Raw genomic sequence first — 16,108 nt, forward strand, 5'->3', positions numbered from 1 at the left:
CATTAACTTTATTGATATTCGATTTGCTACAGTACTATTAAAACATATAACATTTTCAATTCATGTGAGTAGTATTTTAGAGTTGGGGAATGTTACATTTTCAAATAATAACTAAATTAGTTCAGTTAAATCAAACTCATACTTTAATGTAAACAGAAAAACTAATACAAACAAAACATATGCAAAATAACAGGTGATCATTAATTCACATACACATATGGTATTAAGTCAGTACATTAGTTAAACCATAGACTAAGCAACAAAAGTAGAATCCTCATCTCATTGTAAATATTGAAGCTTGTTTTTCGTGTCTAGTTCATGTACGTCCACACCGATCGCTGGGGTAGACAACATTTTGTTTATATTATTTTAGGATTATTTTCATGATTTGTGCTTTCCTGTTTGGTTATATAACTAGGAGACCAGTTATTTTTTATGATTAAATCGTTTTATTTGGTTAAATGAGGTTTTAAATTACTGAAATAACAAGAAACAAATTGTAAACAAAACATAACCTCTACAGTTGGACGTACAGAAATAACAATAAAACTGGCTTCAGCTGTTCCATAAGGATGACAAATCTACTAAGGGAGTATGATTTATCTATGGTTAAACACATCAATTCTCCCCTCTGAAATGTTGTGGTAACGTTATTTCGCATTTCAGTAATTGGTCAACATGACGCCTCCAGACAGTTCCATCATCCATTTGCACTTTATACAGAAGGTTGCTTTCCCTTTCCAATATTCTTCCAAACCTCCACTTGTCTTTTGAGTTTGAATAATTTCTCGCTTGTACTCTGTCCCCCTCCTTAAAATATCTTGTTGCTTGCTTCACATGTTCAGTTTCTTGTTTACGTGTAGGATGTAAAAGAGCTATGTGTGTTCGAATCTTCCTGCCAAACATCAAGGAGTATGCATCACAGCCAGATGAATTTGAGGTTTGACGTAACTGCATAAGCATTCTGAAGAGTTTGACGTCTAGTCTCCCTCCCTCGTCTTCCATTGCTCTTAGGGACTTCTTCACAGTCTGGACATAACGCTCAGCCTGCCCGTTTGACGAAGGGTGGTAAGGAGCAGTTGTTTTGTGTACCACCCCGTTTTCTGATAGGAACTGTTCGAAGACGCTAGACGTAAATTGACTTCCATTGTCAGAAACCAAAATCATGGGAAGACCAAATGTAGCAAATAACTTTCTAAGTTCTCTTGTGCAAAATTCTGTAGAGGTATTCTTAGTAGGTATTACCTCAATCCACTTAGTAAAGGCGTCCACAATAATAAAGTACCACTGTCCTTGCATTGGGCCAGCAAAGTCTATATGTAACCTTTCCCATGGTCCCTGGGGAGCTAGCCATGGATGATTTTGTTCCTTTCTTGGTTCATTTTGTTTCAAACGGCATTGTTTGTACGATTTTGCCAATTGCTCTATATATCGGTCAATATTCTTCCATGCACAATAGCTTCGGGCTAGGGATTTCATTTTCTCCATGCCTAAATGCCCAATATGAAGTTCATCAAGAACCTTCCGACGAAGGGATTGTGGTATTAGAACTCGACATTCTTTGAAAATACATCCGTCTTGAAGTGTTAATTCATTGTCATGGTACCCAAAAGCTTCCACTGATTTACCTTCTTCAAGTGCATGTAGTATTGGTTGAAGGTCTTTGTCATGGGCTGTTGACTTAGAAATTGTAGAACTACTAATTTGAAAAGAATCGAGCTGACTAAGTTGAAAAAGGTCACAGTTGTCCCTACCTTTAGTTGAAGCATGCTCAGTTGGGAACCGAGATAAAAAATCTACATTAGCATGATCCGATGTTCTTCTGTATTCAATTTTGTAGTCGAATCCAGATAAAAAGTGTGCATAATTAAATAATCTAGTAGCAGATATTGATGGTAGTGTTTTTGTGGGGCTGAATATGGATACGAGTGGCTTGTGGTCAGTAATCAGAGTAAATTTCCGTCCATAACAGTACGGGAAAAACTTCTTAAGCCCCCAGTAGATGCCAGTGGCTTCCTTGTCAATTTGGCTGTAGTGCTGTTCACATTTTGTCAAACTGCGTGAGGCAAAACTTATCGGTCTCTCACTTCCATCGCTGTAACGATGTGAAAGAATAGCACCAAGACCCACCGGAGAGGCATCCGTTGCTAGTACCAGAGGCAAATCAGGATTGTAATGTACAAGGACACGATCACTTGCTAGTTCTGATTTGACCCTTTGAAAACTATTCTCGCATTTTGAGGTCCAATTGTAGTGTGCATCTTTCTTAAGTAGTTGGTTGAGTGGGTGTAGAATTGTTTCTAAATCTTTTATAAATTTTGTTGTAGTAGTTTGTTAATCCAAGAAATTTGCGAAGTTCTGTTACGTTTTCTGGTCTTTTGCTGTTTAAGATGGAAGAGACCTTTTCCTTTGTTTTATGAATACCTTGAGCATCAATTATATGTCCCAGATATTGCAGACTAGTTTGAAAAAACTTACACTTTTCTCTGTTCAATTTTAAGTTTTTACTTTTTAATCTTTCTAGGACAACCTTTAATCTTTTCAAGAGTTCTTCAGATGTCTTACCTTGTATAATGATGTCATCAAAAAAGCATTGCACTCCGCAAATACCTTGTAAAGTTTTGTCCATAAACTGTTGCCAAAGTGAAGGAGCAACTTTGACACCAAACATTAAACGGTTAACTTTGTACATACCTTTATGTGTACTCAATGTCTGCATGTGTGCGCTGTCCTCATCCATTTTCATGTGAAGATATGCGTTAGAAATATCTAGCGTGCAAAATACTTTTCCTCCGTTCATTTGAGAGTGGATTTCTTCAATTCTTGGAATAGGGTGGTTCTCATCTTTTATTACTCTGTTCAGTGTTACTTTGTAATCGGCACAAATTCGTACTTGTCCGTTTGGCTTCACCACTGGTACAATGGGAGTTCCCCAGTCAGAATGGTCAATCTTTGTTATAATGTTACAGTCCTCAAGTCTTTTTAATTCATTTTCAACTTTACTTTTAATGGAAAAGGGTATTTGTCTTGGTTTTACAAATATAGGTGTAGCATCGTCTATAAGTCTATAGTGCCCCAGATACTCAGGTATCTCTCCAATTTTACCATCAAAAACTTCCTCAAACTCGCTGAGGATGGTATCAAGACTTTCAGGTTGTATTGCGTTCACATTTTGTATCTCAGCCCAATCTATTGTCACTTCTCTGAGCCATTCTCTACCAAATATAGCATCTACATTTTGATCAATAAGGTAGAGTTTTCCAACAAATTTTTGCATCTTGTATGAGCAATGTACAAATGACTTACCCTTGGGTTTGATAGGTTCACCTGTGTACGTTCTAAGTTCGATTTTGGTTTTAAATACTTTTGTACGTACATTCAGTTTTTTAAAATCATCATAGGACATTGTACTAAGGGCTGCACCTGTATCCAATTCCATTGGTACAGTTTTTCCTTCAATCGTTATGTCAAGAATGAATTTACCTTTTTGTCTGTCACTTAGTACATTAATTTCATGTTCATACTCACTGCCTTTCTCCGAGCCATCTTGAGTCTGGTATTGCTTCAAATTTCTGTTAGTCTGGTTCTTTTCCTGTAAGCATACACTTGCTATGTGTCCAATTTTAGTACATTTTCTGCACTCAGCCTCTATAAATTTACATTTGTTAGCTCGATGAGAAGGTGAACCGCATCTGTAACATTTCCCTTTTAGATTGTCAAATTTTGTGTTGGGTCTCGTGCCGGTTTCTTGAAATGTTTGTCGATACAACATTTTCTTTGGCTTGTTCCTATCACTACTATTGGAATCCACCCTGTTCAAATCGAGGTGTTCCATTGTTTTGTGACATACAGTTTTGCTCTCAGATTTAGCTAGTTCCATTGCCGATGCTTCGTTAACAATGTCTTTGTACGTGCGTTTCTCTCGTCCTTGAAGAAGTTTAGCTCGAATATCTAGCCTATGTCATTCAAACCACGAATAAACTGAAGTTTAAGAAACATCTCCGCAACCGACTTTCCACAATCACAATTAAAGTCACAGTTGCTAGTTAATTTCTTAAGTGCTATTGAGAATTCATTTATGGATTCATGTTCTTGTTGAGTACGGGAAATAAACTTGTGTTGTAAAGCCCATTGACTTGGCTGTGGTTCTACAAAATCCTTTAATATCTGAACCAACTCACTGTAGTCTTTTGTAAGTGGGTTTTCAGGTGCACATAAATCATAAAGTTGTTGGTGTAACTGGGGTGTAAGAGCGTGTAGTAGCATGTAAACTTTAGCATTACCATCTGTACTTAGATTTTTAAGGTGTAGGAATATTTCAAGTCTCTTTATAAAATTTGTAACCCTTTCCTCTGGGTGAAAAGGTGTAAAATTTATACGACCCGACAATGAGGACCCGGGAATTGAACTATGTGTCGCCTCAGAAGGATTGATGATTGGGTGAAGTGGTGTAGACCTAGTGTTGGAACATTCATTCTTAATCAACTCTTGAAGTTTTGTTGTAAGATTTAAATACTTATCCTCGACATTACATCTACATTCTATTTCATGGTGCAAGTTTTCTTCATCGGTTAATGTATCAATTTGGTCCTGAATACTTTTGTAACGTTCCCACTGGTCAGCAATTGCTTTGAGTTTAACACTCACCTCAGTCACTGTAAGACTACCTTGAGACTGGAATCTTTCTGCCTTCTTCAACTGTCCTTTTACTACTGCTCGTGCTTTCTTTAGATTTTTTAACTCTTGTCCATCCATTCTTCGTTTTTCTCGTCGCCAATGTTACATTTTCAAATAATAACTAAATTAGTTCAGTTGAATCAAACTCATACTTTAATGTAAACAGAAAAACTAATACAAACAAAACAAATGCAAAATAACAGGTGATCATTAATTCACATACACATATGGTATTAAGTCAGTACATTAGTTAAACACATCAGGGAAACAAAAGAACCCTGTGTACATCTTATTTATATGATATTCTCATTGGTTGCAATTTAAATTAAATAAATTTATTTTTTTTTTTTTTGTTGCAGTGGTGTAGCAAAACATAAACACAAAATTTATTGAAATAAAATTAAGTCAATGTTAAGTGAATAATAGAAATAAACATATTTGCGACATAACAAATTGAAGCGAACATTTAATTGAAGCCTAAAAACAGTTCGAAAAAGGCATTCTATTCTTTATACTAGTAAAAATTAAAATGAGGGTATAAAAAATAGTTTTCAAAGATCATGTTGATCAATGTACATTCATCTAGTCTTGAAAAATAAGTATTTAAAAGCTTACTCCAAACATAATGAAGTTTATCGGTTGTTAACAAAATTTCATCATTTTTCAAACCATGTAAACCTTGTAAAGAAAAAAGAAGAGAATCCTTCACTTATATTCAAAATATACTCTTTACTTAATTGATCATTCCATCAAGCTTTTTGTAAAGAAAAATAAAAAGAATAAAAGATAATAGCTCTTTACTTGTTACTTCATTTCATCAAATAAAATCACCTCACACCTTTATGTAATGCAATTTAGGTATTCCATACAGGTGTGAGTATAACAAAAAGTTGCCCCCTGGTGGGGTTTGAAAATGAAATTTACTTTATTTAATCAGACTACTGAGGACGTTATAATCACAGAGCTGCGCAGTGGAAATAAAGATGTTAAGTGTGGGCCCTGTAATTAAATATCCCAGAAATCCGATTTATGGACCGTGAGAGGTCTGATATGTTGTCCTCCTTCACACCTTCTTCAGCTTAATTCTAACACTTCTTAAAGCTAATAGATGTGTTTATTTGAACACTCTATGAATTGAAATATCAGTTCAGATGAAAGATTGTGATGTGAATTGTTTTCTTTGTAAAACTGTAATACTGCAAATAATAACATATTAAAATATTGATTGAATATATTTATGAAACTGTTTGTTCAGAAACTATTTATCAAAGTATGACTTCAAGATGTTTGTATACACTGGATTTCGGTTAAGCCGATTATTCATGAATTCACCAACTTGATATTAAAATATGTGATCATCAACACTCATTGTGTATACTTTGTATACTTCTTCAGTTAAACCAATACTCTTAAATTTACCAGTATAATATTAATAATATAATACAAAACACAGGATAATGATAAGATGATGATTTGTAAAAATGCTATGTAATGAGTTGAATTGAGCTGTGATACAAGTAACAGATATAAACAATGTAATAATCTTTTTTGTGCACAATTTAATAATATTTTGAAAGAGAGAGCGAGAGAGTTGATTGCAAGTTAAATTTGGTGGTTTGCCACATTCTAAAACTGCAGAGTCTCGGGAAAACCTAGCCTTGATGATTTTATTTATTTGTTTTGGATCACCAGACTCCCCAAAGATGTTCGTAATTATCAAACTGGCCAGTTTACAATTTAATCAAACAGGGACTATTATGTAGGTTTGTGATCTACATCACTCCTTGCTGATCAGTGCAACGGGGCCAATCGACTGCTGAGTCGATTATTTGATAATTTTTATTTAGTATTTAATATTTATGAATTTAATGGGAGTCTATCCTCGTGACCCTTTATCAACCCTAGCCTTCGACCGAGCACTCTGTTACCCCCATTTACGTTACACAATCAAACTCTCACTATTAAAAAAAATGTAATACTGTTCAAAAATTATTCTACACATGAAATTCAAACGTTTTAAATAATAATACTGATGATGATAGAATCTGACTTTACATAGAATACAAAAATAATAATATCACAGATAAACATTGCTCTTTAAATTAATATACCATTTCAATTCAATTTAATAAATAATTTTCATTTGACTAGGTTCACTATTATAACTTAAATTCTTTGTATGACATGACCAAATTTAATAAAACATTTTATCCTGAATCGTGACCATGTGCTCTAAGTAGACCAAATGAAACATGAAAATCTCAGACCAAACAAAACATGATTCGTAACTTGTAAAACGAGTGGTACATGTGAAAAAATGTGGCAGATTGGCAAGACTATTTTAATACTAAAACACAAATAACACAAACATTTACTTACGTACACATGTCGACACATACACATTCATTCCGACGAAGATTCACGCGTACCGAACATTTAAAAACTGACTCGTGGTAATTTTGACTTTTTGTCTGACCGAGCGGAATATCACGACACGGTTTTTTCTGGTGTAGGACTTATTAATTCTTGTTTTTTTCGAGCTGGCGTTTAATGAATCAATTGAAAATACCTTCACGACGACCCGCGATTCGCTAGAAACTGACATTTGCTATCGATATGATGCATGTACGAATTTTCATCACGAACGCGAACAATCAATCCGGCATCTCAACTGTCTCGACTTAATACTAATAAAACACACACCCAAATGCAATTCGGCGAAATTTTGACAATTGCGATCGTTTGATGCACGTACAATTTCCGCCCGAACGCTAATTTCCGAGCTACGAATTAAGATATTAATAAATTCGTCCTACACCAGCGACAAAACGCGACTTCACATGTTGACTACGCGATTACTGAGCCACGAGTGACGACGACGAGACGCTTTGCACACGGCCCGGTTCCCAACGGTCGTTGTATCCTTCCGCGTTACGTCATGTTTGACTGACTTGTCCATTGCCTGTCGCGGATTTTAAATCTTTTGATTTAAAAATCGGCACAGAAATCTCCCCTGCCAAAAAAATTGGCCCGAGCGACCTTCAGGTCCGCACGAAGGCCTTTTCCATCCCGGGACAATTTCGACCCGGCGCGACGACGCTTGACGTGGCAACAGACGCTTCATTCATACGACACATTTTTTTGTTAATTTTTCCATTGATTTACATTTAATACATTTAACACGAAACAATTTTACACATAAACATTTGAAATTTGAATAACAAAAATATAAACTCTGAAACTTTAACAATTATAAAAATTTTGCTTTGAGGTCGGTATTTGAGAAATTAAAAATTGTTGTCAACTGACACCTTGCATCATAAACCAGACTGCATCAACCCATCAACAATTTGAATGGTGTAAACGCGCACGCTTAACACACTGTAGAATTATCTAGCATTCAGCGTTGAGTAGATGTCAACAATCAGTTCATTGACCCGTAGCGCAGTCGACAGTCAGCTGTTGCCGATGGAGTGGGCGGGGGCGGGGGACATTGTTGTGGTGAACGGCCCGATGTCTGCCTGTCTGTGCGGGTAGGTTCTACTCTCGCCCCACCACAGCTGGAACGTGACCTCTGTTGGCCAGCCTTCATGTCGCTCACAGTGGTTACATAACATGACTCAGATGATTCATTGTTTCTCAAAATATGTAATTATGAAAATGTTTAAAACAATTGACCTCAGTTTGACTCTATTTACTCAAAATTGAAAACTATTGCACATGTAAATATAAATGTAAATATAAATATAAATAATCTCTGTACGAATATGACACAAATAAATAAACAAGTAAACAAACACAGAAATATCAATGTGGATAATTGCCTTAGAGATAACAACTGATACCCTTATCAATGCCAACCTGCCTTGGTAGTAATGCCAATCTGCTTCCTTGTTACCAGACCTCTCAAATTAGTGCTATCGCTTTTTGTAAAGAAAAAAGAAGAGAATCCTTCACTTATATTCAAAATATACTCTTTACTTAATTGATCATTCCATCAAGCTTTTTGTAAAGAAAAATAAAAAGAATAAAAGATAATAGCTCTTTACTTGTTACTTCATTTCATCAAATAAAATCACCTCACACCTTTATGTAATGCAATTTAGGTATTCCATACAGGTGTGAGTATAACAAAAAGTTGCCCCCTGGTGGGGTTTGAAAATGAAATTTACTTTATTTAATCAGACTACTGAGGACGTTATAATCACAGAGCTGCGCAGTGGAAATAAAGATGTTAAGTGTGGGCCCTGTAATTAAATATCCCAGAAATCCGATTTATGGACCGTGAGAGGTCTGATATGTTGTCCTCCTTCACACCTTCTTCAGCTTAATTCTAACACTTCTTAAAGCTAATAGATGTGTTTATTTGAACACTCTATGAATTGAAATATCAGTTCAGATGAAAGATTGTGATGTGAATTGTTTTCTTTGTAAAACTGTAATACTGCAAATAATAACATATTAAAATATTGATATTGACTTATTAATTCTTGTTTTTTTCGAGCTGGCGTTTAATGAATCAATTGAAAATACCTTCACGACGACCCGCGATTCGCTAGAAACTGACATTTGCTATCGATATGATGCATGTACGAATTTTCATCACGAACGCGAACAATCAATCCGGCATCTCAACTGTCTCGACTTAATACTAATAAAACACACACCCAAATGCAATTCGGCGAAATTTTGACAATTGCGATCGTTTGATGCACGTACAATTTCCGCCCGAACGCTAATTTCCGAGCTACGAATTAAGATATTAATAAATTCGTCCTACACCAGCGACAAAACGCGACTTCACATGTTGACTACGCGATTACTGAGCCACGAGTGACGACGACGAGACGCTTTGCACACGGCCCGGTTCCCAACGGTCGTTGTATCCTTCCGCGTTACGTCATGTTTGACTGACTTGTCCATTGCCATTGTCCATTGTGTAAAAATCGGCACAACCTTAAAGTTTTCCAACTGTTGCCTTGTTTATTTTTTCTATTTATGTTTTTTTTTTACTTTATGATGTTTCAATTAATGGTACAAATATTCATAGTATATATATTTCTGAACAAGAACATATACCCATGTATATATAACTAATAAAGGTTCCATAAGCATTTTACACGAGAGAACACTGTTCGGCAAGTAGCCGGTCATCGTAACCGGTCATCATGAAGGAGCTTGGACGTCGTGCAACAGCGCTGAGCTATATTGGACGTCGTGCAACAGTCAAATATTTATTGGACGTCGTGGCACTTGGACGTCGTGCAACTGGCAGTGACTTTGGATGTCGTGCAAATGTTACTTTTTTACAATTCCTTAGTGCGCTGTTTCACGACGTCCAAGTGCCACGACGTCCAAAGCTTGTAGAAAGACTATATTTTTTGCAGTTACTGTACTTTTGGACGTCGTGGCACTTGGACGTCGTGCAACAACTCAAAAATTATGTTTTGGACGTCGTGGCACTGAATAAATATTATTGGACGTCGTGGCACTTGGACGTCGTGCAATGCATCCTTTTATAACCAGCATTAATTGGTTGTCTGTTACAACAATGCATTATATTCTCTATAGTAATGTTTTTTAAGCTATTATTTTTTGTTTCTTTGCAGTAATCATTTTGTCGGCCCAATCAGAGCTTTGGATGACTATGAAATCCCACAACTCATTTTTGAGAATGTTGTGGTTTTTGTTTGTTCCACTACTGGACAAGGCGAGCAGCCAGACAACATGAAGAAGTTTTGGAAATTTCTATTGAGAAAAAACTTACCACCTGATTCATTAGGAAACTTGAGGTAGGCCTAGGTTTAAAAGATTTGGCTAGACAATGGCCTTCTAAATAGTTATTTGTATAACTAGTGGGAGAAGTGGCACTTTGCTGCACATGAGAGAAATGTTTACGCACAAGCCGTTGGCGAGGGTGGAAAGTTTCTCGAGCAATTTCCACTCGTGTTACACATTATATTTTTCCCACAGTTATTATAAAGCAAAATGATAATTAGTCTTTCAAACACTAAACAACACGTTTTTGGTTAGGTTAAATCCGAGCGTTGAACGAAATTTGAAACACTGCAACAGCTGATTGTAGTCGTAGTATCTTTAACTGTTGCCAAATTATTTTCAAGCACACATGTTACGTGCCTGAAGCGCGCTGTTTTGTGTTGTTTGGTTGGATTACTGGAGTGCAGAAAAAAAGAGTGAATGCAAAAGTAAGTAAATGCAGCAGTTAGCAACTTTCTGTTCTATAATCAGTGCAAGGAAACCCGCATTGTCAGGTGACTGTAGGAACAAATTATTGTGTGGATGGGAACAGCAGATTCATTGCAGATTCTCATCGGTTTTATTTCTGCCGCTTGGTTTTATTGCCTTTGCTCAATAATCTTTGTTTTTAATGTTTGTGTATGTAAAGTGAGGTTTTGTTAAACTTGTCTACCTACTGAAATAAGAAATTTCTTGTTGCAAAAGTCATTTTAGTACTTCTGCCGAATGAGTCTGGGTATACTGATCTGCTGATAAAAATAGTCCGGTTAAATAGATGTCCTTGCGAGTGTAGTCTGATTAAAAGGCAGTCTCCTGTACAGTTTTTTTTAATGTTTTTATTTTACTCGTAACCTCTGTCGCATAAATATGTCCAATATAAAAAATGTTAACAAATTCTACATATTTTACTCTTAACATGTAAAGCATCATAATATATGGAAAACAACAACGTTAAAAATCTTACGATGTTGTTTTGTTTTCTTTGTAGGTTTGGTGTCCTTGGTCTGGGTGACTCCTCATATGTGAAATTTAACCATGTAGCCAAAAAGTTGTTCCGTCGTTTGGAAGGACTCGGAGGACGGCCTCTGTGTAAGCTCGGCTTGGCTGATGACCAGCATGATTTGGGAGCAGACGCCGTAGTTGATCCTTGGATCTCAGAACTGTGGATGACTCTCAACAACTTGTATCCTGTGCCGAAAAATGTGACTCTCGGAACTAATAGTTTCCCTCTCTCAAGGTAGATCCAATTAGTATTATAATCAAGCGTAGCTGAATATTAAGATTTAGTAGAAGTTGAACGGTTTATACTTGTGTTTTGACAAGGTTTCGGTCTAGAGTTGTTGAATCGAGAGGGTCTACTGTGGATTTACAGGAAAATTAAATTAGCATGCAATACAATGATTGAACTAAATATTCAATTAACTCAAGCACGCTTTCTAAGATAATGGTAAGTCTTTGGGTTGGTAAATTGCTAAGTTATTTTATATTTTTTGACTGACAAATATATATATACAAATAGATAGCACACATACTAATAACTTATTCTATTAATATTCAGTAAATATTATGTAAAAAATTCTCTGGCAATCTCTTTCAGATGGCATGTTGAAATAGACACCTCCGAAGGACCGACGCAAGACAGTTCTGCTTTGTTGAACTGGGAAGACGACACAACAGTAGCTGAAGTCTTGTCAAACAAACGGATCACTCATTGTGAGCACTTCCAGGTATTTGTCAATAAATAACTAACACCTGTATTTTAGCCAAATATCAAGTTAATTTTGAAACTACCAAGCAAATAAGACTACTGTTGAACCTTGTTGATTGTAGACCGAAAAAACACTTTTAATGACACAAGTATAATTTTTTTATCACTGATGTAGTAAGCCGTCAGGTAATGCTGGTTGGCAATATTTTTGTAAGCTAGACTGGACCATCATCTTCAAATCCTCCAAAATTAAAAATTGCCATTGCTTCTGAAAAATTACTGCTTATGTTACTGCAGAAACCTGCATTCAAAGGGATTTCAGGAGTGGCTAAATTCCAAGGTGGAGCCACATAAACGTGTCATTTCATCTCTTATCTGGGACTCCAGCCATGTTTTTTGCTGTTCTTTTCTCGATTGGCTGCTTCAACTCTAGCCAATCCCTTTAGCTGAATTCTTACATCTTTTTTTCATCCACTCAGTCGGCTTGCAGGTCCGTGTAGTTCATCTTCTCATCGGAGTATCAGGTGTGCACACTGTTGTGGAAGTCAATGCTCCGCACCCTGACAATATATCTTACAGCGAACCAGTTTAGGTCACTAAACAGTAAACGTCTGCGCTCTTGATAAGCTTTTTAAGCCATTACTCAGTCCATTAAGAAAGAAAATGGCTAAAAGAATATTAGCACTAAGACCTTCTAGGTGTAAGGAGTCACTATCACACTGGTAGTGGCTAGTGAAGAAGCAACATTCAGGAAGGTGCAAGTCTAAGTACGTGGATTATTTAAGGCTTTGGTATCTGTTAATTCACCACATTTTTGTTCAGGACGTAAGACTGGTCAAGTTGAAGAGCAGCCTGATGTACTCCCCTGGTGATGTGGTGGCAGTGAGGCCTCAGAACTCTCCTGAGTCTGTAGCTCAGCTGCTGGAGATGCTGGCTGACCGAGGTCTGTCACCCGAGGCCAGACTGAGGGTGTCTCCCAGGGATGAGGACATGCCAGTGCCGCCACCACTGCAGACGAGACTCACACTGCGACAGTGCGCCCAGCAGTACTGGGACCTTAGTGTGAGTAGGCTGAATAACTTCTTGAATATAAGGATGTTTGTTACGATAGCAGTCTTACCTAAACAGGAAAGAGTACGGAATGCACTACAAGTTATCTAGCCTACTTTGACATAATCAATTTATATACAGATTGTAAATCTGTGTTAACCTTTTAGGCTGTTCCCAAGAGGTACGCCTTCCAGCTGCTGCGTCAGTTCACCACATCGGAACTGGAGAAAGAGAAGCTAGAAGAGTTGAGTAGTTCTGAAGGTCAGGAAGAGTTGTACAAGTATTGCAATCGCCCACGCCGGACTTTACTGGAGGTGCTGTCTGACTTCCCCCATGCCGCGGCAAACCTGCCTCTCCCGTACTGCTTCGACATCTTCCAGCCCATCAGACAGCGGTCGTTTTCCATAGCTTCGTCTCCGAAAGTAAGCAAAAAAATGTGTTTAAATGTTGGTTTTGTAATGGTTAAAACAACAAATTTTTAATCTTAAAACTAAAACCTACGCAGTTGTCAAAGCTCATGAAACCCTATTTATTTGTATAGTATTTTTAATTTTTGGTACAAACATCATATCAATCTTAAGCTCACTTATCAGCTTAATATGTGGTTTAGGAAGTTTTCATAAAAGTTTTGTGATATCTGTAAGGTGTTTTGTTGAAATGTATATGGTTTTATTTCAAGGCACACAAGGGTGAGATGCACATCCTGCTTGCTGTAGTGAAGTATAAAACCATTTTGGTGAAACCAAGACTTGGACTCTGCTCCAACTGGCTTGCGTCTCGTTCAGTGTCAGATTGTCTGTTTACCTCTGTGAGAAAAGGCTCTTTCATCTTTCCTCAGGATAAGGTTGGTTTATTCGGTGATATTTTGTTCATTTTACCTAATTTGCAGAGTAGCTGATTCCTCAAGTTTGCAAAGTAGTTGATTCCAAACATGTTTTTCTGTGCACTATGTTGTTTACTCCATTTGACAGCTGAACAAAACAAAATTTAGACACACCAATGCTACTTTCACCAATAATTTTTACCACCTGGCAAAAGAAAAATCTTATCTTAGTAAGTAAAAAAGCTACACAGGTCATTATGCTACATTCTCAGATTTTTTGTCCCTCCCTCACAATCTATGACACTAGTGTAATATTTATTTAAACGCTACGTTGGTCTAGTACTAGCCATTCTTGGGTGTTTGAACTTGGAACCTTGTGGACCGAATCCCCCAAATGAGATTAATTATAGTTTTCCAAAAAATATTTGTTTATCTCAATGTTATCATTGTTGCAGAGCATTCCATTACTTATGGTGGGTCCGGGAACAGGAGTAGCTCCGTTCCGTAGTCTGGTGCAAGAGAGAGTGGCCGAAGGCTCAGCAGATGCTCAGTCGCTACTGCTGGTGTTCGGCAACCGCAACAGAGCCGCAGACTATCACATGGCTGAGGAGTGGGAGGCTTTGGAGACGCAGGGGAAACTGACTGTGCTCACAGCGTTCTCCCGAGACCAGGCACACAAAATGTGAGTTGTAGTTCTGCGATTGTGGTTGATAATCTTTTTCATAAATTATATTTCATTGTATCTGTAGCCTTGACTGTTTTAAAACGTAAGTAATGTTTGTTTTCCTCGAATTAATTTGTTCATTACTAAGTTTACTCTTGATACAGCTAAACTAAATTTTGACTTGGAGGGAGGAAGTTATTAACTAAGTATCGTTTTCGTTTACATCTTTAGGCTTTCAGCTACAAAACACATCAAAATCGAGACCAAAAATAGAAATTTGAGCTGATATACTTAATAGATTAGTTTTGTTCAAGGAAGGCTGTTGGGTAGAATTTTAATTTGTAGTATAAAGTGAATAGTTTGTCTCCAGATGTCTCATGCAGTTCGCTATTGACCTCAGGACAAGGAGAATTGGTTATGCCTTGTTTGAACAATTAAAACATGCTGTATGAGAGTTTTAAGGAAGCTACTCAAATGTAGAACTAGAAACCAATAAACAATTTCGGAAAAAAAATGTAAACATGTAAATTACAATATTTAAAAACTTTAGTAAGAATCCTAGAAATCATTATTTGTAGAATTATAAATATAAGGACTTCCAAAGTTTTGTCAATTTATGTCCTGCAAACATTATTCTTATTTTTTTTTTTATTAATTGATTGAGACATGTTGTTTTTCACAGATACGTACAGCATGTGATAGAGAGAGAGAGTTGCCTGGTGTACAATTGGCTGAGCCGCGGCTGTTGGACGTACGTGGCCGGTAGTGCTAACAACATGCCGTCAGCTGTACGAGCCGCCCTAGTGGCCTGTGTGGAGAAGGAGGCGGGGCTTGACACAGCTCAGGCCGAGGCATTCATTGCGGACTTGGAGAATAGAGGGATGTATCAGATGGAGACTTGGTCGTGATGTGTATAAATGTTTAAATATATTTTGTTACGTGAAACTTGTTGTTTTATTTCAGCCGACACCCTGCAACTATAGGACACTTTTTTCCAGGTTCACCGTGCGTATGGAACATCAGTTACTGGTTGAATTCCTTGTATTGTGGAGTAAGTCAGTTATAGGCAGGTTAAGTTGTTTTGCACTTTTGAATAAAGTATTTTTACAGGTTTTTTTAATAAACACGAATTAAATTACAAGAGAGATTCAGTTTTTACAGATCAAGAAGATCATAGTTTGGCCCGGATTTCTCTGCTTCATTAACAACTGACTTGTTGTGTAGGCCTACATGGTTTAGTGTTAATGGGCATTTTCCTAGATATTTTCCAATTCAACAAAAATACATATTTTTCTCTAAAACGCTACTCAAGTTCAAGACTGATAATGCACATATTAAGAAAAATGAGTCCGGTATTTTGTTACTTATCTTTACACTTTAATCTTTAGTATAGTTTATTTTTGAGGCACTGGAATCTCGCCTAAAAACT

At 36.8% G+C, this 16,108-nt stretch overlaps 1 protein-coding gene across 1 annotated transcript in view; it reads left to right on the forward strand.

Moving 5' to 3' along the window:
* The window catches only part of LOC128991837 (NADPH-dependent diflavin oxidoreductase 1), a 33,359-nt gene extending 17,735 nt beyond the window's left edge, over positions 1–15,624 (forward strand). Inside the window, exons 3-10 of the mRNA XM_054415045.1 lie at positions 10,287–10,469; positions 11,423–11,671; positions 12,032–12,161; positions 12,965–13,204; positions 13,360–13,614; positions 13,872–14,036; positions 14,471–14,697; positions 15,362–15,624. Of these exons, the coding sequence (XP_054271020.1) occupies positions 10,287–10,469; positions 11,423–11,671; positions 12,032–12,161; positions 12,965–13,204; positions 13,360–13,614; positions 13,872–14,036; positions 14,471–14,697; positions 15,362–15,587 (1,675 nt within the window). The 3' untranslated portion in view covers positions 15,588–15,624. The remainder of the gene's footprint in view (positions 1–10,286; positions 10,470–11,422; positions 11,672–12,031; positions 12,162–12,964; positions 13,205–13,359; positions 13,615–13,871; positions 14,037–14,470; positions 14,698–15,361) is intronic.
* Positions 15,625–16,108: the final 484 nt, after the last annotated feature.

This window comes from Macrosteles quadrilineatus, unplaced genomic scaffold (genome assembly GCF_028750875.1).
Source record: "Macrosteles quadrilineatus isolate MER2022 unplaced genomic scaffold, UCM_ALF_1.0 Scaffold_4__1_contigs__length_99947679, whole genome shotgun sequence".
Classification (NCBI taxonomy): domain Eukaryota; kingdom Metazoa; phylum Arthropoda; class Insecta; order Hemiptera; family Cicadellidae; genus Macrosteles; species Macrosteles quadrilineatus.